General features: G+C 50.6%; 3 protein-coding genes across 5 annotated transcripts in view; all 3 read left to right on the top strand.

Moving 5' to 3' along the window:
* LOC132216454 (zinc finger protein 501-like) overlaps positions 1-21,753 on the top strand; it is a 135,015-nt gene that overhangs the window by 49,821 nt on the left and 63,441 nt on the right. The window lies entirely within an intron of this gene.
* Positions 2,345-21,753, top strand: part of LOC132216457 (zinc finger protein 551-like) — a 98,577-nt gene continuing 79,168 nt past the window's right edge. Inside the window, exon 1 of one of the 2 annotated variants that reach the window (XM_059665672.1) lies at positions 2,345-2,711. The gene's annotated coding sequence lies outside the window, so the exon portion shown is untranslated. The remainder of the gene's footprint in view (positions 2,712-21,753) is intronic. The other variant, XM_059665669.1, reaches the window with a different exon arrangement.
* LOC132216439 (zinc finger protein 345-like) lies at positions 7,879-14,590 on the top strand. Its single transcript, XM_059665620.1, has 3 exons — positions 7,879-8,285; positions 10,434-10,557; positions 11,480-14,590. The coding sequence occupies exons 1-3, from the start codon at positions 8,226-8,228 to the stop codon at positions 13,534-13,536; spliced, it is 2,241 nt and encodes a 746-aa protein (XP_059521603.1). The 5' UTR covers positions 7,879-8,225; the 3' UTR covers positions 13,537-14,590.

The following is a 21,753-nucleotide window of genomic DNA, read 5'->3' as shown; positions in this document are numbered from 1 at the left end:
TAGGTCGATGCTCCAACACTGAGCCCCACCAGTTGGGCTATAGTATTTAAAAATATCTTTAAATATATATTTTTTATTGTTGATAGTGTTAGAGATGTCTCCCATTTCCCCCTGGAATAGATGGATCTATTGCAGGCCTCCCTTCCCCTCCCCTCAGAGATCTGTCAGTATCACCAGTTAAGCAGACCTCCAGTCCCATCCACACACCAACACACATGCTCTCAACACACGAAAACATGCCAAAGGCTATGTCCTGACAAGGCTGCAAAGGACACTAACTGCCTAATACTCCACTAAGTCACAACCTGTGCACATTCAAACAGCAACTATGGAGCTTTCGCCTTAAAAATAACTCTTTAAAAAATTGGGGTGACCCTGATGAGCGAGGCACAGTAATTGGGTGTTGACCTATGAATCAGGAACTCACGGTGCAATTCCAGGTCAGGGCACAGGCCTGGGTTGCTGGCTCCATCCCTAATAGGGGTCCTGCAGGAGGAAGCTGAGGAATGACTCTCATCCCTGGTGCTTCTCTCTCTGTCCCTCTTCCTCTCTGAATCAATAAATACATATATTTGAAGAAAATTGGGGTGAAATATATACAACACAGTTCACCGTTTTCACCATTTTGCAGCGTACAGTTCTGTGGCATCTGCTCTGTTCTTGCTGACCTGACCTCACCCCGCCACCTCCTGACTCTCAGGAGGTCTGAGGTAAACCCACTGGAGTGCACAAATTTTTGTGCACTGGGCCTCTAGCAATAATAAAACCTTGATGATGGTCAAGCTAAAGATATTTCTACTCCTACCCATTGGTCTAAACTTGACCCAAAGACAATGAAGGTAAATGATCTTTGAAAAGAATTAGAAAGTCGAACCCTTAGCTCCAAAGGGTTAAAATCCCAGTTAATAGCTGATTGACAAAGCAACTTAAAGTAGAAGAGCAAAAAGAAGAACAAAAGGAATTAGAGAAATCTGAAAAAGAAGATGAAGAGGAGGATGATAGGAAATCTGAAGATGATAAAGAGGAAGAAGAAAGAAAACGTCAAGAGGAAATGGAATGCCAGCGTCGGGAAAGAAGATATATTTTGCCTGATGAACCAGCCATTATTGTACATCCAGATTGGGCTGCAAAAAGTGGCAAGTTTGATTGTAGCATCATGTCTCTGAGCGTACTTTTGGACTACAGAGTAGAAGATAATAAAGAACATTCATTTGAGGTACTGATTTAAGTTTGAATTCGTATCCAAATGAGAGCCACACAATTTGATTGGGTAATATATCTTAAAATTCAAGGTCCTTTTTTATTCTGTTTTTGGGGGTTTTTCCTTGCAATTTGTTATATTGAGGGAGAAATAAAACCAGGTGATTTTTCACAAAATAATAATAATAAAACGTTGACAGCATTTGCTTAGGAAGTTTTCAATATTCAGTATTTTTGGAAGTGTCAATGATGTACTGATGGGGTGGTCATAGTAATGTGTCCACACAGTGTATATTGATCTCAGGGTGGAAGGGAGAGGGAGAGATAGAAACATCAATGAGAGAGAATCATGGATTGGCTGCCTCCCACTGGCCACCCCTGGGGATGGAGCCCACAACCAGGGCATCAGCACTGCCCTGGCAAGACTGTCTGTCTGAAGGGCTTTAACTGGTGCCCACTCAAGCCGCTGAGCTAAGCAAGCGACTCTTTGCCATCAGGAGGTCACTGTATTGGCAGCAGCACCAACCCAGTCACGGAAAATCAGAGATGAACACATAATAAACCTAAAGCCGCCCCCATCTGTTGTACACGTGGTGCCAGAGTGACTGACGGTACAGGCCCCCCTGGAGGGAGGAGTGCACCTGCTGACAGGGGTGGGACTTGGCTGAGCCCGATTCCTTAACAAGGAAGGGGTGGGGCTGAGAGCCTGTACCGGGTGTGAGAGCTGAGTCTGGGCCTCTCGGTTCCACAGTTGCTGCCCTGATGTGGCCCCTGGAAATAAATGGCTGTTGGGGCGAGCTTTTGTTCAACACGCAGCTCCTATATGATGACAAATGAAAATGAACCACTTAATTCTATTATTGCCGATCCACATTTCTAAAAAGTATCTTGTTCCCATCGGCCTAGTTACAGAAATGTGGTCCGTTCCTTTCAGGTAACAACACATTCATTTTATTTTGTGGAGTCTCCCCTAGAGAGCCCAGATCAGGAATTCTCCTCCCCCTCCCTCCCCTGGGGGCGGGGGGCGGGCCTGTCAGTGTGTCCCCGTGAACCCGGCCTCTGCTCCCATCTCCTCCCCCAGCGCCCCTGGCAGCACCACATCACCTTGTTCCCAAGTTCCTGGGCTGGAAAGCCAGCCCTCTGCTGGGCGGTTGAGAAAACTACATTACCCAGAAAGCAATGCGCCCACGTAGGGCGTTTTGGTGCCAGTGCTTACGGTTAGGGCGGGACTTCCGGAGTCTTCTTCATGGCGGACATTTTGATTTTTTCAAGCTGTTCGCCCGCTCCTTTATTCAGCGCGCCCATCGGGACGAGGAGGTGACGGGGAGGCAGCGCCCAGCAGGGCAGGGTGTGTCTGATCCTGTGGCGCCGCCACCTTCGATTTTGGGGCGTCCGAGGCTCCCCGACTCCTCTCCGCCGACAGAGGCCCCTCGGCCTCACCCCATCGGACCCTCCAGCCTCGGGGCCGGCGCCGCGCGGGTCCCGCCGCCCAGGGCGCAGCGTCCAGCGCAGTGAGTCCTCGTGGGGCCCCGGGGTGTGAGGGGAGGGAGGGCGACGGGCTGCGGGGCCGCCGGGGGAGGCCGTGGGGGGCTGAGCCGGGAGGGGGGCACCCAGGCCTGGTTTGTGTCTAAAGGCGACAGAGAGGCCGAGCGGCGGGGCCGGGAGGAGGTTCACTTCCTGCTCAGGGCGCCGGGGCCGGGGTGGCTGTGAATAAAGGGGGACCGTGAGCCCCGAGGGAGGCGGGCCTCTCCCGCCCGGGGCGGGGCCAGGGCCCTGAGCAGCCGGAGCCCTGGGTCCTGGGGTGGGTGCCCGGCCCTCAGCCCTTGAGTTCCCACCGGTTCCTGCGGGGGCAGAGCCGCTGGGGGACGGGGCTGGGGGGCTCCTGTCAGGGCCTCACTCTCTGGTGGCCTCTGGGATCGTGGTGCCCGTGGGACCGTCGCCCCTCTTCCCGCCCTGGCCCCGGGGACCCTCAGCCCAGAGTCCTCAGCCCAGGTCAAGGGTCAGATGAGTGGCAGCTGGTCCTGGCAGCCAGTGGAATTCGGGGTGACAGGTCCTTCCGTGCACGGGCTCCAGAATGTGCAAAGGCTGGGAGCGAAGACTCAGGTGATTCAGGTTCGAGCAGGGGTCCATTTTGTGAAAACAGGAACTGGAAACAGTGGGACAGGAACCAAGTGCAGAGGTTTCTGTTCTGCTGGTGATGGGGTCATTGGGGTCAGGGGAGCAGTAGAGCAGGTGACCTGGCCCAGGTCTCATTAGACTCCTGTGGCTGCAGCCTGATGCACAGGATGGGTGTGAGGGCGGAGGTAGGAGGCCCAGGACGGAGGCTGCTGTGACAGTGCTGGTGAGTGTGAGGGTACCGGGAGCACAGTGGTGGTTGTGTTCTGTCAGCATGGACAGGTGAACAGATATGGTGGGTCCCACACTTTCTGTGCTTTGGAAGGCAGCTTGATGGCAGAAAATCACTTTGTCCAATATTGGCTGATTTTGTATTGCTGACCAAGGCCTTGAGAGAGAGTGTCCATAACTTTGTGGTTGTAATTTCCTGTCTGGTGCCTCTTATTTAGTAGAGCCAATGGTCGCCCTGAACAGGCAGCCTTTATTGTGCTTCTGTGAATGATTTGAAGTATATTCTCTGTTCACAGTATGTATTACACAAGTGTCAGCAATGTTCAGGGGACGTACTCTCCACGTGCTCCAAAGAGGCCATGTGTCACAATGTATGAGATTTCATAGGCTGGTGTCATTTGTTGTAAGACTCTGAGAGGGAATTAGTTAGGGAGATAAACCCTGTTTTGATATTCATGGCAGACACTGCAGTTAAACTGGATAAAAAGTGCCTCTTCTGGACATAAATCCAAATTATTTCAGGTCCTGTGGCTTGTATGATCTTTGAGACCATTCTGAGGACCTCCATCACTATTTCCTGTGGCTGGTGTCCCTGGCAGACAAAAGAATCTCATGGTTGTGTGGATTCCCCTGCCCCTAGGGTATTCACATCAAGGTGGTTGCTCAACAGGCAGGAACTCACAGCTAGAGGAAGGATAATGCTGTAGTCAGTCCCTGGATGTGTCTTTTGTAACCAGTCAGCATTCCTGTTGATTCCAATAGCAATAGTCTTCCGTACTTGACAACATTTGCTGCCACTGAGGCCAGGCTCGTCCTCCCAGGAAATGAGAACTGACATGCAACAAAGTGCACCTTTCTCACATGTGCTCTTTGGTGAGCCCTGACCTAGAGATAAAGCTGTGAAACTGTCACATGTGACGTAAACTCACCTGTAACTCATACACAGGGTGGGGCAACAATAGGCTCATAGTTGAAAGTTCAGAAAACACAGAGATTATTCTTTTTAAAAATATTTTTGGGGGAGTGAGAGTACGAGAATGAAGAGAAAGGTAAACAAAGATCTGCTGCATCCTGCATGCCCCCTACTGGGGATCCACTTGGGAATGTTCACTGACCTGGAATCAAACCAGAGAGCTTTCAGTGAATGGAGTCCCACCCAATCAACTGAGGACACTGGTCTGGGCAGAGTTTATTCCTGTATTATTATTATTATTATTATTATTATTATTATTATTAATTAATGTATTATTTTCCATACCAGCAACTCGAAACCTACTTTTTGCCACATTCAATATTTCCTTAAAACCCTGTTATAATCTCTCTTTCTGCCTTTCTTGGCCATCAATGGAGTCATGGTTTTCCTTTTCTTTACAAGAGAATAGTTCATATTGTTCATAATTTTATAGGCACTCCTTGGTGTGTATTCTGTAACAAATACTCGTTTCCTCCATGTACATAGAAATTTGAGATTCAACACAAATGCTTATGTGAAAAGATAAATTACTTATTTCTGAGTAGCACTGTGTTCGGTGAATAATCACTATATCTATTGATCTTTATATGTGTTTTGTTATTTCCAGGTTTGGGGTAATATAAATAAATATTCTAAAAACATTTGCATTCAGTTCTCTATATAGACATATGTTTTACTTATCAAATTGCTGTGTACGTGAATGCTTTATATTTAAGACTAGAGGCCTGGTGCATGAAATTCGTGCACTGGGTGTGTGTGTGGGGGGGTAGTGTCCCTCAGCCCAGCCTGCCCCCTCTCACATACTGGGAGCCCTCAGGTGTTGACCCCAATCACCCTCCAATCGCAGGATCGGCCCCTTGCCCAGGCCTGACGCCTCTGGCCTAGGCGTCCGGCCCAGGCAGCAGGGACCTGCAGTGGCAGCGGGGGGTGCCGCGATGGCGCAGGCTCCGCCCCTGCCCCTGCAGGACGCCTGTGCCTGAGGCGTCCAGCCCAGGCAGCGGGGACCCACAGCTGCAGCGGCCCCGCGATCGTGGGCTTCGCTTTAGGCCCAGGCAAGGGACCCCTAGCTCCTGGGACTGCCAGTTTCGACCGTGCCCAGCTCCCATCGCTGGCTCCACTCCTAATTCCTGCTATCACTGGCCAGGGTGGAAAAGGCACCTGATTCTCCGATCATGGCTCCTCCCTGGGTTTCCGATCACTGTCAGTGGCAGGGGGCTTCTTCCTGCTTTCCCTTTTGCCTCCCTGCATTGTGTCTACATATGCAAATTAACCACCATCTTGTTGGCAGTTAACTGCTATTCTTAGTTGGCAGTTAACTGCCAATCTTAGTTGGCATTTAATTTGCATATAGCCCTGATTAGCCAATGAAAAGGGTAGCGTCATACGCCAATTACCAGTTTTGTCTTTTATTAGTGTAGATGTATGAACCTATGAGCCAACCTGGTCATTCCCTTTGCCTTTCCCCTAACCCACAGTATATCAAAATTCCAATTTTTCTGCTACTCTGCAAGGACATACAATGGTTAACCTTTTCAAATAGTAACCCTGGAAATGCATATAATGTTAACTCGCTTTCATTTTAATTCCATCTACCTAAGAGTTTTTTTTATAGTGAACCTTTATTCACACATTTATTTGCACTGTCTTTATCTCATTTGTTAAAATGTCTGCTGAGAATCTTTTTAAAGTTGTTTAAATAAATTTGTTATTTTAACTGAAGGAGGACCGTGTAGCATCTAAGACATCTGCTCAAATTTCCCTCATTCCCCAGTCACTCAAGTGACTCCCCAGCCATATGGAAGCATTGGATTTGAATCCTGGATGGAAAATTATTTTACTCAGTTTTAATGCTATGTACAACTGAAGCCCACTTATATACTTATACATTTAATGTGCATTGACAGCATTCGGAACCACTCTTAAGTCTAAGCATTTTTTAGTACATTAAATGAAATCTAGCTTTGCAGTATCTATCAATTTCCCTGGCATAAATACTCTCTTCATGGTCAGTTTTAAATTGCCAAAATGATATCATTGAAGATGGACGTGATCAGATATTTCAGTAGCACATCATTGTATTTTATTTCCAACAAACTGATCCAGTAGCAACAAATATGTCCCAGAACTTTTATAATAACACAGTAAAGTTATTCGGATCCTCAAATTTTAAACCTATTTTAAATTGTTATTTACGTACAATTTATTTAATTCATACATTCAAAAAATATTTCAATTGATTTCAGAGAGGAAGGAAAAGAAAGAGAGAGATAGAAACATCAATGATGAGAGAGAATCCCTGACAGGCTGCTTCCTGTACCTCCCCTCTCCCTGGAAATTGAGCCTACAATTCATGTATGTGCCCTGACCAGGAATTGAACCATGACTTTCTGGTTCATAGGTCGATGCTCCACTTCTTAACCACACCAGCTGGGCTATAGGATTTTAAAAATTGTTTTAAAAATATTTGTATTTTTTTATTATCGATAGTATTACAGATGTCTCCCATTTCCCCCTGTATATGTATATTTCCGTGGCTCTATTCCAGGCCTCCTCCCTCCCCTCAGAGATCTGTCAGTATCACCAGTTAAGCCGACCTCCAGTCCCATCTTGTCCTCCAGCACCACCTGTGGGGCCTCAACACCAATACTCACCAAGGTCATTGGCTGGGACGAGCTCGCCTCTGGGTCGTTTCGAAAACTACATTACCCAGAAAGCACTGCGCGCATGCCTCAGGCTGTTAGCAGCTTTTTGGTGCCTGCACATCCTGTTAGGGCGGGACATCCGGAGTCCTCCTCCCGGCAGCCATTTTGGAAACTCACCTGGGTTCAGAGAGTCTCAAGCTTCAGCGCTCTAGTGACGAGTAGGTGGAGGTAGTGGAGGCAGCGTCCCCGCCGGGCAGGGTATCGCTGAGGCTGGTTGACCCCCAACCAGCGGGATTGGGTCCCCGAGCCTCCAACACTCCTCTCCGCCGACAGAGTCCCTCAGTCTCACCCCATCGGACCCTCCAGCCTCGGCGCCGCTCGGGTCCCGCCGCCCAGGGCGCAGCGTCCAGCGCAGTGAGTCCCCGTGGGGCCCCGGGGTGTGAGGGGAGGGAGGGCGACGGGCTGCGGGGCCGCCGGGGGAGGCCGTGGGGGGCTGAGCCGGGAGGGGGCACCCAGGCCTGGTTTGTGTCTAAAGGCGACAGAGAGGCCGAGCGGCGGGTCCGGGAGGAGGTTCACTTCCTGCTCAGGGCGCCGGGGCCGGGGTGGTTGTGAATAAAGGGGGACGGTGAGCCCGAGGGAGGCGGGCCTCTCCCGCCCGGGGCGGGGCCAGAGCCCTGAGCAGCCGGAGCCCCTGGGTCCTGGGGTGGGTGCCCGGCCCTCAGCCCTTGAGTTCCCACGGGTTCCTGCGGGGGCAGAGCCGCTGGGGGACGGGGCTGGGGGGCTCCTGTCAGGGCCTCACTCTCTGGTGGCCTCTGAGACAGTGAGGTCCTGGGAGGTTGGACAGACAATCGGTCCAGAATCCTAAGGCCAGGACAAGGGCTTCAGGATGTGGACCCTGGTTTTAGGAACCGGTGCAGTGACATGTGGGAGCGTCAGCCTGACTGTCTCCTGTCCCGGGTTTGATTGCAGCCAAGGGCACAAACCACGGGTGCGGACTCCTCCCCTGCTTCTGCCCTGCTGGGGGTCCGGCAGGAGGCAACCTATCTGCTCTTTCCCTCACGTCCATGTTTTCCTCGGTATTCCGGCTCCCACACTCCCTACAATCAATGGAGAAATACCCTGGGGTGAGGATGTGTGTGTATATGTACACGTATGTACTTTTACTGATTTGGCTTAGAAAGGAAAGGGGGGGGGGGGAGACAGAACATCAATGAGCAAGATGGAGGGCTCCTGTGCTTATGTACAACCCATATTGGGCATCCAGGCCTCAACCCCAGGATGTGACTGACCAGGGCTGGGACCTGTGACCTCTCAGTGGTGGGTTGATGCCCAAGCAACTGACACAACCAGCCAGGACTGTAGATCACATTAACACAGGGAATCATGGTCAGGATGGTAATGGTAGTTGTAGCTCACAGGGACAGTGTGACTCTGTGGACGGGTTTCCTGCCGGGGCCCGTGTATGTGGGAGGTGGGTGTCATAACACAACAAAGGGACAGAGTGGTCATGTAGATTGTTGAGGAGAGATAATGGCTTTGCAGTGGTCAAGGCCTTTAAAAGATGAGTGGACATGAGATGAATTGGAGGCTGAAGAGTAATTCACACAGGATGAGACTAAGGCCGGTACATAGTTACTTCTCTAAACACTCACTGGGATTTTTGCTGTGACCCTTGGTGTGGCCTGGGCTGTTGCAGTCAGACTTGTGGATTAGCTTAGAGGCTTGAGTGGTCATCTGTGAGACTCACTGGGCTTGGGCCAGAGAGCCATCGGGGCTTGGAGTTGAGTGAGTGGTAAGTGGAGAGATGTTGGCTGTGACTCCTGAAGGGACATCAAGTGCAGCACCAGGCGAGGTGGGCTCTGCGAATCTTAGATCTGATTGTGTTTCTCAATAATTGAGGTTGAAGGAAAATAGAGTCATGGAGAGAGGACTTCGTAGAAGGTCTCAAGACTGCCTCTATGAGTGAGGACTCTCAGCGTCTGGGCAGGACTTGATCCTGTTTGAATTTGGCAAGCATTCTCTGGACCACAGCTGCTGAGTAATGAGTAAGAGGCCAAGGAGATGCCTATGGGGTTGGAGCTGTAGGAGTGCAAGTGTGAACAAGGTGTGGCAGACAGAATCATGTGGCCCTAACCAGTTTGGCTCAGTGGATAGAGCGTTGGCCTGCAGACTGAAGGGTCCCAGGTTCGATTCCAGACAAGAGGATGTACCTTGATTGCGGGCACATCCCCAGTAGGAGGTGTGCAGGAGGCAGCTGATCGATGTTTCTCTCCCATCAGTGTTTCTAATTCTCTATCCCTCTCCCTTCCTCTCTGTAAAAAATCAATAAAATATATTTTTTTTAAAAAAGAAAGAAACAAAGAGTCGTGTGCCCTTGGTGAGGGAGTGTGAGTTGTGAATTCATGGCCACAGGGCCCTGACATTGACCTTAGATAAATGAAGGGTGAGCCCATGTCTGCTGGTGTCTGGGTTATATAATATGGGGAATTTTAGAGTAATTGGCTGAAAAGAGGGGTGTTGTGTTGCTACATGCCAGGTTCAGAAATTAGATGACATTTACCTACCCAGCTGCCTTTTGTTGTTGAGGGCTGACACACCGATCCATAGGAATGAGAATCATACCAATACAGCCATGTTACCTGGGCTTGAAACTCTCCTCTGGCATGGGTAAAGCAGAAGGGTGAGAGAGAAATAGGTTATAGAGATGGTGAATAATTTTGGAAATGAAGGTGGTTAGGAAACCACTCATGCTCATCAAGGCAAATCTGTGTTACCTTCGTATTTGTATGCCTGGGAACGTAGCTGTGTGAGAGAAGTGTTTTCAAAGAACTATGTGCAGCAGGTAGTGAGAACTGATGGCCTCAGCACCCTGGAATGAGGGTATAAGGGGGAGGTGTGATGCCATGTATTTGGTGTCTTTGAGGAACCATCTGGGGGACTACAAGGAGACTGCCTGACAAGAGCAGCATGAAATCACTCACATCTCTCCCTGTCCTATGTTCTTGACACCCACTTTATTGGCAAGGGACAGTGTGGCCTACATGTGAGGCTCAGAGCTCAGGTATCTTCTCTCTGCTCAACTGCCTTTATTGCTGTGGGAAGGCACAGCACCCGTAGGAATATAAGAAGAGAGCGACTTGCATGGGACCAAGGCTTGCTGTCCCTCATGTGTGGAGTTGAGGGGGCAAATAGTTGGGGGGCGGGGGGGCATGATGACTATAAAAGCTTTGGAGAAAACCTTATCATGGACTGAACTGTCCCCATCACGACAGGATATGGACTTTGAGGACGTGGCCGTTGCCTTCTCTGAGGAGGAGTGGGGGCTCCTTGATGAGGCTCAGAGACTTCTGTACTGCGATGTGATGCTGGAAGTGTTTGCACTTGTTTCATCTGTAGGTAAGTCCTTGAAATCACAGCTGGTGTGCTGAGGTGATGTCCTCTCTTGCTTTATTCTCCAAAGGTAGCTTTCTCTCTCTCATAGCCAGACAATGGCTCTTCTGATTTCCCCCACTCTCCTGTTTTGGCTGCCAGGGGTGAGCTCTGGGGAGACCCCTGAGATAGGGTCTCTAGGAACCTCTCTAACACACACTGCCTCAAAAAGTGCAGCAAGTGTCTGGGAGTCAGGAGCCTTGCAGTGAGCTTCCTGGGTCCCAGCTTTTAGTTTCTCTTCCTGGGAGGGTGACTGGCTCCACCTGCATGGCTTCCGCTTCTCCCTCCTTCCTCTAGCAAAGGGTACTTTGTGACAGCCAGTGCTATGTTATGATCTTTACTGTCATGAACCATGAGCAATTCTTGTGAGACCCTCCTTCAACTGCCCGCAATATTCTCTTCTCTGAACACTGTTCAAGCTATGATGCTCTGGGCCAGTGCTGGCTGCTCGCCTCTCCAGATCTCCCACATTAATCTGCACATGTTTTATGAGATGCACATACGTGCTTAAGTAGTCCTCGACAGCAGCTACTCCTTTTTTGAATTTTACTTGGAATAAGACCTAATCAACCTCCTGCACAGCTTGCCCCTGTCACCATCAAACAAGTCCTGCTGAGCGCTGTTAGCAGAAGACTGAGCTGGAGATCTGGCTTCTCTCCCATGAGCTGCTTGCCATGTGTTGTGTCATATTTCTGGTGAGGCCTTCCCTGGTTTGTGATGTTCGGTGGATGAGACCTTCACAGCAGCCTCTTTTTAATCCTTCCTGCACCTCTCCAATTTTCAGACCATTGCACAGAACCCATGGATTATGTGCAAAACACTTTAGCAATTGGATTTCCCCCTGGCATGCCAGTCAACACTCAGTACCTCAGCATTTCTGTCTTTGCAGGTTGTTGGCATGAACCAGATGAGGAGGCCTGTTCTGAGCAGAGAGTACCTGTACAAGGAGAGTCACAGGTCAGGGCTTCTAAGACAGAGCTAGCAACCCAGAGGATCCGTCTGTGTAAGCGGTGTTTCTCTGTGTTCAAAGCTTTTCTGCACCTGACTGAGTCACAAGCAGCAGACATTGAGCAGAAAGCCTTCAGTGACGCATGTGTGAGAGACTTCTGTTTCGGTGCAAACCCTCACCAGCAGCAAGGGGAAGCCAGTGGAGAGAAGCTCTGGAAAGAAACTGTGGACAGGGCCTCGTTCGTGACCAGGTGCAGCTTCCAATCTTGGGTGCCTTCAACCAATGCAAAGGTTGGGAAAGTCTCCCCAGGCATCTCAGCGCTTCTCCAGCAGCAGGCCCCTCTCAACACTGGGGAGCTACACAGTGAAAGTGAGATTTCACAGGAGTTTGTTGGTCGAAAAAGTCATCACAATTGGTGTGGACATAAAAAAACTGATAGCAACAGCGGGAAAGTCGATCAACATGAGCGTATCTGCTCTGAAGAAGTCAATAATGAGGGTAACAAAAGTGGGAAAGTTTCTACACGTACATTTAACCTCAATCAACGTACAAGTGTTCACACTGGAGAAAAGCCCTGTGAGTGCACTGATTGTGGGAAGTTCTTCAGGCGATGGTTTAACCTCAATCAACACAAGAGAGTTCACAATGGTGAAAAGCCCTATGTGTGTGGTGATTGTGGGAAGTCATTCAGGCATAAGTGTGGCCTCAGTGTTCATCAGAGAACTCACACTGGTGAAAAGCCCTATGAGTGTGGTGATTGTGGGAAGTCATTCAGGTATAAGTGTGCATTCAACAATCACCAGAGAATTCACACTGGTGAAAAGCCCTATGTGTGTGCGGATTGTGGGAAGTCATTCAGGCAAAAGGGTAGCCTCATCAGTCACCAAAGAACTCACACTTGTGAAAAGCCCTATGTGTGTGGTGATTGTGGGAAGTCATTCAGCAAAAAGAGTAACCTTGACAGTCACCAGAGAGTGCACACTGGTGAAAAGCCCTATGTGTGTGGTGATTGTGGGAAGTCATTCAGTTATAAGCGTGGTCTCAACAATCACTGGAGAACTCACACTGGTGAAAAGCCCTATGTGTGTGGTGATTGTGGGAAGTCATTCAGTGAAAAGTATAGCCTCAACAGTCACCAGAGAGTGCACACTTGTGAAAAGCCCTATGTGTGTGGTGATTGTGGGAAGTCATTCAGCAAAAAGAGTAACCTTAACAGTCACCAGAGAGTGCACACTGGCGAAAAGCCCTATGTGTGTGGTGATTGTGGGAAGTCATTCAGTGACAAGAGTAGCCTTAACAGTCACCAGAGAGTGCACACTGGTGAAAAGCCCTATGTGTGTGGTGATTGTGGGAAGTCATTCAGTCAAAAGGGTGACCTCAACAGTCACCAGAGAGTGCACACTGGTGAAAAGCCCTATGTGTGTGGTGATTGTGGGAAGTCATTCAGTCAAAAGGGTGGCCTCAACAGTCACCAGAGAGTGCACACCGGTGAAAAGCCCTATGTGTGCGGTGATTGTGGGGAGACATTCAGTCATAAGGGTGGCCTCAACAGTCACCAAGGAGTGCACACTGGTGAAAAGCCCTATGTGTGTGGTGATTGTGGGAAGTCATTCAGTCAAAAGGGTGGCCTCAACAGTCACCAGAGAGTGCACACTGGTGAAAAGCCCTATGTGTGTGGTGATTGTGGGAAGTCATTCAGTATTAAGTATACCCTCAACAGTCACCAGAGAGTGCACACTGGGGAAAAGCCCTATGTATGTGGTGATTGTGGAAAGTCATTCAGGGAAAAGTGTCACCTCAAAATTCACCGGAGAACTCACACTGGTGAAAAGCCCTATGTGTGTGGTGATTGTGGGAAGGCATTCAGTGAAAAGTATAGCCTCAACTGTCACCAGAGAACTCACACTGGTGAAAAGCCCTATGTGTGTGGTGATTGTGGGAAGTCATTCAGCCAAAAGTGTAACCTCAAAAGTCACAGGAGAATTCACACTGGATAAAAGCCATATGTGTGTTTTGATTGGGGGAAGTCACTCGGTGAAAAGTGTAGCCTCAACACTCACCAGAGAGTGCACACTGGTGAAAAGCCCTATGTGTGTGGTGATTGTAGGAAGTCATTCAGTGAAAAGTGTAGCCTCAACACTCACCAGAGAGTGCACACTGGTGAAAAGCCCTATGTGTGTGGTGATTGTGGGAAGTCATTCAATCAAAAGTGTAACCTCAGCAGTCACAGGAGAACTCGCACTGTTTAAAAGCCCTATGTGTGTGGTGATTGTGGGAAGTCATTCAGTCCAAAGGGTGGCCTCAACAGTCACCAGAGAGTGCACACTGGTGAAAAGCCCTGTGTGTGTGGTGAATGTGGGAAATCATTTTGCTCCAGTCACCATCTCCTTAACCATAAGAGAATTCACACTGGACTAAAGCCGTATTAATGTACTGATTGTGGTAAGTCATTCAGGAAACGCTGTAACCTCATCCGACACCGCAGAGATCACTTTGGAGAGAAGCCTAATGAGCTGGGAAATCATACAGGCAAACCGCTGCTCTCCCACATCATCAGAGGGTTCACACTGGAGAAACGCCATCTGAGGGTGGTGATTGTGGGAACTCCTTCAGCCAAAGTTCTATGCTCACGGGCCACAACAGAACCCTGTTATTAGATACCTGTGTGTTTGTCTTCCAGCCCTGCCTTTTATTTTCTCTACAATCAGGCAGTTCACCTGGAGTCTCTGAGCCTGGTTTCCTCCTCAGGAAATAGATGGTTAAGCCATGTCGGGTTGCGGAGAGGATTAAATGATATAATTCTTGTGAAGCATTGAATCCAGGGCCTGACGGGTGTAGTGAACATTGAGTGACTTAGCTCCATAGCTTCACAATGTGTGCTGACTGCAGATATGCAGACATTGTACGAAATGTTGACTTGTTGGTCTTTGTATCTTCTCAAATTTTGTTGTTAAATGAATACGATAGGATTGTGTATGTTGTCTCATAGCCTGCTGTTTCTTGTAAAAATGTGAAATTTGTACGTTAGAAATAAAAGCTCTGACAGCTGGAGTGGGGCTGTTGTGTGAGTGTCATCTCATGCACAGAAAGGTTGCCTGTTCGTATCCTGTTGAGTTCAGAAGCCAGTTTCTTAGCTAGATGCCATGGGGAGGCCGGGGGCGCAGGAGGCAGGCAATCAGTGTTTCCATCCATTTTCTCTCTAAAAGTCACTTTAAATATATATATTATATATATATATATATATATATCTCCATTTAGGATTGTAGCCTTCAGGAATAATAGAAAGAACGCATTTCACCCTGAGGAGCATTCTGAGCTTCATTTAATCTGAAATATTTCTAAACATGAGAACAGTTGCAGACAATACTCTCCAGATTCCTCAGTCAAGACCCGAAATCCTCACTTTTTCATTTCCCAATGCCACAGTTCCCCCCCAGCCATCGCCGGCAGCAACAGTATTTACAAAAGTCAGTGCCTGGTATCATCATGCCATGAGAAGGTCCTGGAAAATTACATTCCCCAAAGGGCAATGTGCCTAATGATGGCTGGGTTTAGCCAATGAAAACCCAGGGGCACATGGTCCCAGTGCTTATTGGTTTGAGCGGGACTTGCGTTATCTTCCACGTGGTGGTCATTTTGACATTTTATTGTGTTTATAGAGGCAGAGGGTTCAGGACTGGGGTACAACCAGGAAGGGGCTTCATGGGCAGCGGCCCGGCTGTGCAGGGTGTGTCAGCCTTGTGGAGCCCCCACTGGTGGGATTAAGGCCTCTGTGCCTCCCAGACTCCTCTCTCCTCAAAGGGTTCAACTCAGCCTCATCCCATTTACCCTCCATCCGACGGTGCTGGCGCGTGTCTGGTTCTGCAGCCCAGGTCACAGTGTCAAGAACAGTCCGTGGGTGATGTGCCCTTTGGTGGGCGAAAGGGGCTGTGGGCCACACACAACGCCACTGTGAGGACATGGTGGTGCGGCTGAGCCAGGATTGTTCAGCAAAACCCAAGCCTGTTTTTGTGTCTAAAGGCGACATCAAGAGGCGAAGAGAAGCTTTACTTTCATTCTCAGGAAGCGGGGGTCATCGTTTCCTGTGATCAGTAGATGGACATTGTGTGAGGCAGGGTTCTGACATTTGCCCAAAACTGCCCAGAGGAAGAACAGTCTAGAAGGGAAAGGACAGCAGGAGGGTGGTAAGGAGGACCGTGTAGGTGTTGAGTTCACTGGCAGGTGCGCACTGGACTGGGCCCCGAGGAAGGTGGGCAACACCCGGCCCAGGGGCTGGGCTAGGGCCCTGAGCAGCCTGAGCCTCTGGGTCCTGGGGTGGGTGCCAGGCCCTCAACAGCCCTTTAGTTCCCAAAGGTTCCTGGTGGTGCAGAGCCACTGAGGGGACTGGGCTGTGGAGCTGATTTCAGGGCCTCACTCTCTGTAGCCTCTGTGGTCCTGCGGTCCTGGGGCTGTGCAGCCCCTTCTTACCTTGGGACCTGGGACCTTGGAGAAACACTCAGCCCTGAATCCTGAGTCATGTGGGTGAGGACACTAGGGGGCTCCAGCTCCCCTCCTGCAAGTGCCGAGGACCAGGAACAGGTGGGCGAGCAACAGGGAAGGAAGGAAGAGGAGGTGGGGGCCGCAGGTGCCCTGCGTTGTGAAAGCCAGGTGCCTTCACCCCGCAAGACACAGCAGTCTCCCAGTCCGAAGGGCAGGGGCAGGTGGAGGGCGGCAGGTCTCCTGAGCTGCAGGAGTAGGAAGGACAGGCCTAGAGAGAAGGCCCCAGCTTAGCTGTATTATATATCTACACTAATAAAAGAGAAAAGTGGTAATTGGCGTACGACGATACCCTTTTCATTGGCTAATCAGGGCTATATGCAAATTAACTGCCAACTATGATTGGCAGTTAACTGCCAACAAGATGGCGGTTAATTTGCATATGTAGGCACAATGCAGGGAGGCGAAAGGGAAAGCAGGAAGAAGCCCCCTGCCACTGACAGTGATCGGAATCCCAGGGGGGAGCTACGAGCTGGGGGGCAGGGCAAAGGCGGCCCTGGGGCCATCTTTGCCCTGCCCCGCAGCCATGATCAGAGAATCAGGCGCCTTTGCCACCCTGGCCAGTGATAGCAGGAAGTAGGGGTGGAGCCAGCATGGGAGCTGGGCACGGTTGAAGCTGGCAGTCCCGGGAGTTAGGGGTCCCTTGCCTGGGCCTAAAGCGAAGCCCACAATCGCGGGGCCGCTGCAGCTGCGGGTCCCCGCTGCCCGGGCTGGACGCCTAGGCCAGAGGCGTTAGGCCTGGGCAGGGGCGGAGCCTGCAACCACGGGGAGCTGGGAGTCCCTTCCCAGGCCTGACACCTCTGCCGGAGGCCTCAGGCCTAGTCAAGGGGCCGATCCGGTGATTGGTGATCGGAGGGTGATGAGGGTCAACTCCTCTGGCCAAGGCATCAGGCCTGGGCGGGGGGCTGAGCCGGGGATTGGGGGGATATGATGGCCCCCTGCCCAGGCCTGAAGCCTGGGTCAGAGTCGTCAGGCTTGGGCGGGGGGTTGAGCAAGTGATCAGAGGGAGATGGGGGTCCCCTGCCCAGGCATGATTCCTGGGCCAGAGGCCTCAGGCCTGGGCGGGGGCCAGAGCCAGTGATCGGGGGGAGGTGGGGGTCCCCTGTCCAAGCCTGACACCTCTGGCGGAGGCGTCAGGCCTGGGCAAGGGGTCGATCAGGCGATCGGAGGGTGATGGGGGTCTACGCCTCTGGCCGAGGCATCAGGCCTGGGCAAGGGGCAGAGCCAGCAATCGGAGGGGTCTGGGTGTCCCCTGCCCAGGCCTGACGCCTGGGCCAGAGGCATCAGGCCTGGGCTGGGGGCAGAACCAGTGATGGGGGGTAAATGAGGGTCCCCTGCCCAGGCCTGACGCCTCTGTCAGAGGTGTCAGGCCTGGGCAAGGGGCCGATCCTGTGATTGGAGGGTGATGGGGGTCAACGCCTGAGGGCTCCCAGTATGTGAGAGGGGGCAGGCTGGGCTGAGGGACACTCCCCCCCACACACACAAACATACACCCAGTGCACGAATTTCGTGCACCGGGCCCCTAGTTTTTAATAAAATGTAATGTGTATTTTTATTGTCGATGGTGTTGAGATGTCTCCCATTCCCCTGTGCATATGTTCTTTGGGGGTCTCTCCCGATCCCCCGTCCCCTGGGGGGGGGCCTGTCGGTCTGTCCCTGTGAACCCAGCCTCTGGTCTCATCTCCTCAACCCCCAGCGCCACCTGCAGCGCCAAGTCACCTTCACTCCCCAAGGTCACAGCCAGGGCTGCAGGAGAAAACTACATCACCCAGAAAGCACTGCTCCCGCGTACCCTGAGGTAGTCGCGTTTTGGTTCCTGCACTTTCGGTTAGGGCGGGACTTCCGGTATCGTCCTCTGCGCAGACGTTGTAACTTCCGGTAACGGACCTGCGGAGCTCACTGCGCACCTGAGCGTTTGGTGGCGCAAAGGAGGAGGCAGGGCAGGCAGGGTCCCCGCTGCGGAGGGCGGGCCTGAGGCTGGTTGAGCCCCAACACCAGAGACTCGGGTCCCCGAGGCTCCCCGACTCCTCTCCGCCGACAGAGGCCTCTCGGCCTCACCCCATCTGACCCTCCAGCCTCGGGGCCGGCGCCGCTCGGGTCCCGCCGCCGAGGGCGCAGCGTCCAGCGCAGTGAGTCCCCGTGGGGCCCCGGGGTGTGAGGGGAGGAGGGCGACGGGCTGCGGGGCCGCCGGGGGAGGCCGTGGGGGGCTGAGCCGGGAGGGGGCACCCAGGCCTGGTTTGTGTCTAAAGGCGACAGAGAGGCCGAGCGGCGGGTCCGGGAGGAGGTTCACTTCCTGCTCAGGGCGCCGGGGCCGGGGTGGTTGTGAACAAAGGGGGACCTTGAGCCCCGAGGGAGGCGGGCCTCTCCCGCCCGGGGCTGGGCCAGGGCCCTGAGCAGCCGGAGCCCCTGGGTCCTGGGGTGGGTGCCCGGCCCTCAGCCCTTGAGTTCCCACGGGTTCCTGCGGGGGCAGAGCCGCCGGGGGACGGGGCTGGGGGGCTCCTGTCAGGGCCTCACTCTCTGGTGGCCTCTGAGGTCGTGGGGTCCTGGGCCGTCGGCCCCTCTTCCCGCCCCGGCCCCGGGGACCCTCAGCCCAGAGTCCTGAGGCCACGGCTGGGGCTTTGTGACGTGGACCCTGGTTTTGGCAACGAGTGGAATGAGAGGTGGGGGTTCCTCCCCGACACAGGGACCAGAATGTGCGAAGGCTCAGAGTGAAGACAGAGGTGGTTCAGGAATGGGCAGGTGTCCTTTTAAAAATATACACTTTTATTGATTTTAGACATAGACAGCGAGAGGGAGAGAGAAACATCCATGAGGGAGAAATGATGATCAATCGGGTGCAGGCATGTGATCTGACCCGGACCGAGGCCTGCAACCTCTCAGTGCATCATGAGTTGATGCTCAAGCAACTGAGACCCATCAGCCAGGGCTGTAGATGACCTCAGTATAGGGAATCCTAATCCCTAGCTGGTCTTATTTTTAAATATATTTTATTGTTTTTTTACAGAGAGGAAGGGAGAGGGATAGAGAGTAAGAAACATCCATGTCGAAACCGGTTTGGCTCAGTGGATAGAGCGTCGGCTTGCAGACTGAAGGGTCCCGGGTTCGATTCCCGTCAAGGGCATGTATACCTGGGTTGCGGGCACTTCCCCAGTGGGGGATGTGCACTAGGCAGCTGATGGATGTTTTTCTCTCATCGATGTTTCTAACTATCTCTCTCCCTTCCTCTCTGTAAAAAATCAATAAAATATATTTTTTAAAAACAAACAAACAAACAAAAAGACATCGACGAGAGAGAAAAATGAATTCAGCTGCCCCCCGCACACCTCTCACCAGGGATGCGCCCGCATTCAAGGTACATGCCTCTGGCCAGAATCGAACCTGGGACACATCAGTCGGCAGGCCAACGCTCTATCCACTGAACCAAACTGGTTAGGGGCCCTAGCTGGTTTTGCTCAGTGGATAGAGCTAGGCCTGTGGACTGAAAGATGCCAGGTTTGATTCAAGTTAAGGGCACATGCCCAGGTTGTGGAATCGATCCCCTGTAGGGGCTGTGCAGGAGGCAGCCAATCAATGTTTCTCTCTCATCATTGATGATTCTATGTGTCTCTCTCCCTGTCTCTTCCTCTCTGAAATCAAAAAAACTACAATATATAGGGAATCATGCTCAGGATGATAATGGTAATAGTTGCTCAGATGGTACAGTGTGGGCCTAAGGACTGGCTTTCCTGCCGGGGCCCCTGTTTGTGGGAGGTGGGTGTCACAGCACAGCATAGGGACAGAGTGGTCATGTAGAGTGTTGGGGAGAGAATGGTTTCTCAGTGACTAAGGCCTTTAAAAATGAGTGGACGTGAGATGAATTGGAGGCTGACGAGTAATTCCAACAAGAGGAGATGAGAGTTGGTATGTACCTATACTCTTACCAGGGTTTTCCTGTGACTCTTGGTGTGGTCTGGGGTGTTGCAGTCAATCTTGTGGGTTAGCTTAGGGGCTTGAGTGGTCATGTGTGAGACTCACTTAGCTTGGTGCAGAGGGCCATCGGTGCTGGGACATGAGTGACGGGTACGTGGAGAGATGTTTGCTGTGACTGCTGAGAGGACATCAAGTGCAGCAGCAGTGGAAGTGGGCTCTGGATATTTGAGGTCTGATTGTGGTCTTTTGTGTGTTTATAAAAATTCTTTATTGTGGAGAGTATATATGTCTCCTTTTTCCATATTGACCTCTCCTGCCGACTCTCACCCTCCAGCACAGGCCTCAACCCCCTACTGTCTGTTCTCATTCGTTATGCTTATATGCCTCTATACAAGTACTTTGGTTTACAGCTTACCTACCCCTCCTCCTCCTCCCTTGTCTTACGTCTGAGGTTGACAGTTCAATGCTTCCATGTCTCTGGATTTATTTTTGTTCCATTTGTTTGTTGTTCCTTATGTTCTACAAATGAGTGAGATCATGTAATATTTATCTTTCTCTGATTGGCTTATTTAGTTTAGGTCCATCCGTGCAGTGGCAAATGGTAAGAGTTCTTTTTTATGGCAGCGTAGTGTTCCATTGTGTAGATGTACCACAGTTTTTTAATCCACTCATCTGCTGATGGGCACTTAGGCTGTTTCCAAATCTTAGCTATTCTACATTGTGCTGCTGTGAACATAGGGGTGCATATACAGACAGTCCTCGGGTTACATCGAGTCTGACATACGTCATTTCATGGTTACGTCACCATCTACCATTTATTTATAAAACAAAAATTTCCCTCATTTCTAAATATGTACATATGTGCTTTATGTTTTTTATTATTTATTTACCACAAGTAAAGGTCAGGAATTATCTTTCTTTTAATTTTTTTTTTTTTTTTTTACTGTTTCACTTCATTACTGCTGTGTATGAGCTGCATGTGAGTGACATAGGTGCTTATGTAGGTGGGTTTTGACTTATGGCGAAAGTCTCGTTACATCACACCATAGGACAAATCTCAGACGTAACCCAAGGACCTACTGTATTCTTTCTCATTGATGTTTCTGATTTTTTGGAATATATTCCTAGAAGTGGGATTACAGGGTTTAATGCAATTTCCATTTTAAATTCTTTGAGGAAACTCCATACTGTTTCCCCCCCCCCCCCCCGTGGCTGTGTAAGTCTTGATTCCCACCAGCAGTGCATGAGGGTTCCTTTTTCTCCACATCCTCGCCAGCACTTGTTTTTTGTTGATTTGTTGATGATAGCCATTTTGACAGGTATGAAATGATCCCTCCTTGTCATTTTGATTTGCATCTCTTGGATGATTGGTGACTTTGAGCATTTTTTCATATGTCTTTTGGCCTCTTCTGTATGTCCTCTTTCAAAAAGTATCTGTTTAGGTGCTTTGCCCATTTTTGACCCCATTGTGTATCTTCCTTTTGTTAAGTTGTATGAGTTCCCTATATTTTGGAGATTAAATCCTTATTGGAGGTAACATTGGCAAATATGTTCTCCCATGCAGTGGGCTCTCTTGTTGTTTTGTTGATGGTTTCGTTTGCTGTACAGAAGCTTTTTATTTTGATGTAGTCCCATTTGTTTATTTTCTCCTTAGTTTCCATTGTCCTGGGAGATGTATCCGTAAACATATTGCTACGAAAATTGTCTGAGTTTTTGCTGCCTATGGATTCTTCTAAGATTCTGAGATTTTTATGGTTTCCTGTCTTAGG

Source organism: Myotis daubentonii, chromosome 15 (assembly GCF_963259705.1).
Source record: "Myotis daubentonii chromosome 15, mMyoDau2.1, whole genome shotgun sequence".
NCBI lineage: Eukaryota > Metazoa > Chordata > Mammalia > Chiroptera > Vespertilionidae > Myotis > Myotis daubentonii.
Note: the sequence above shows the minus strand (reverse complement) of the source record. Positions and strands in the feature narration are given on the sequence as shown.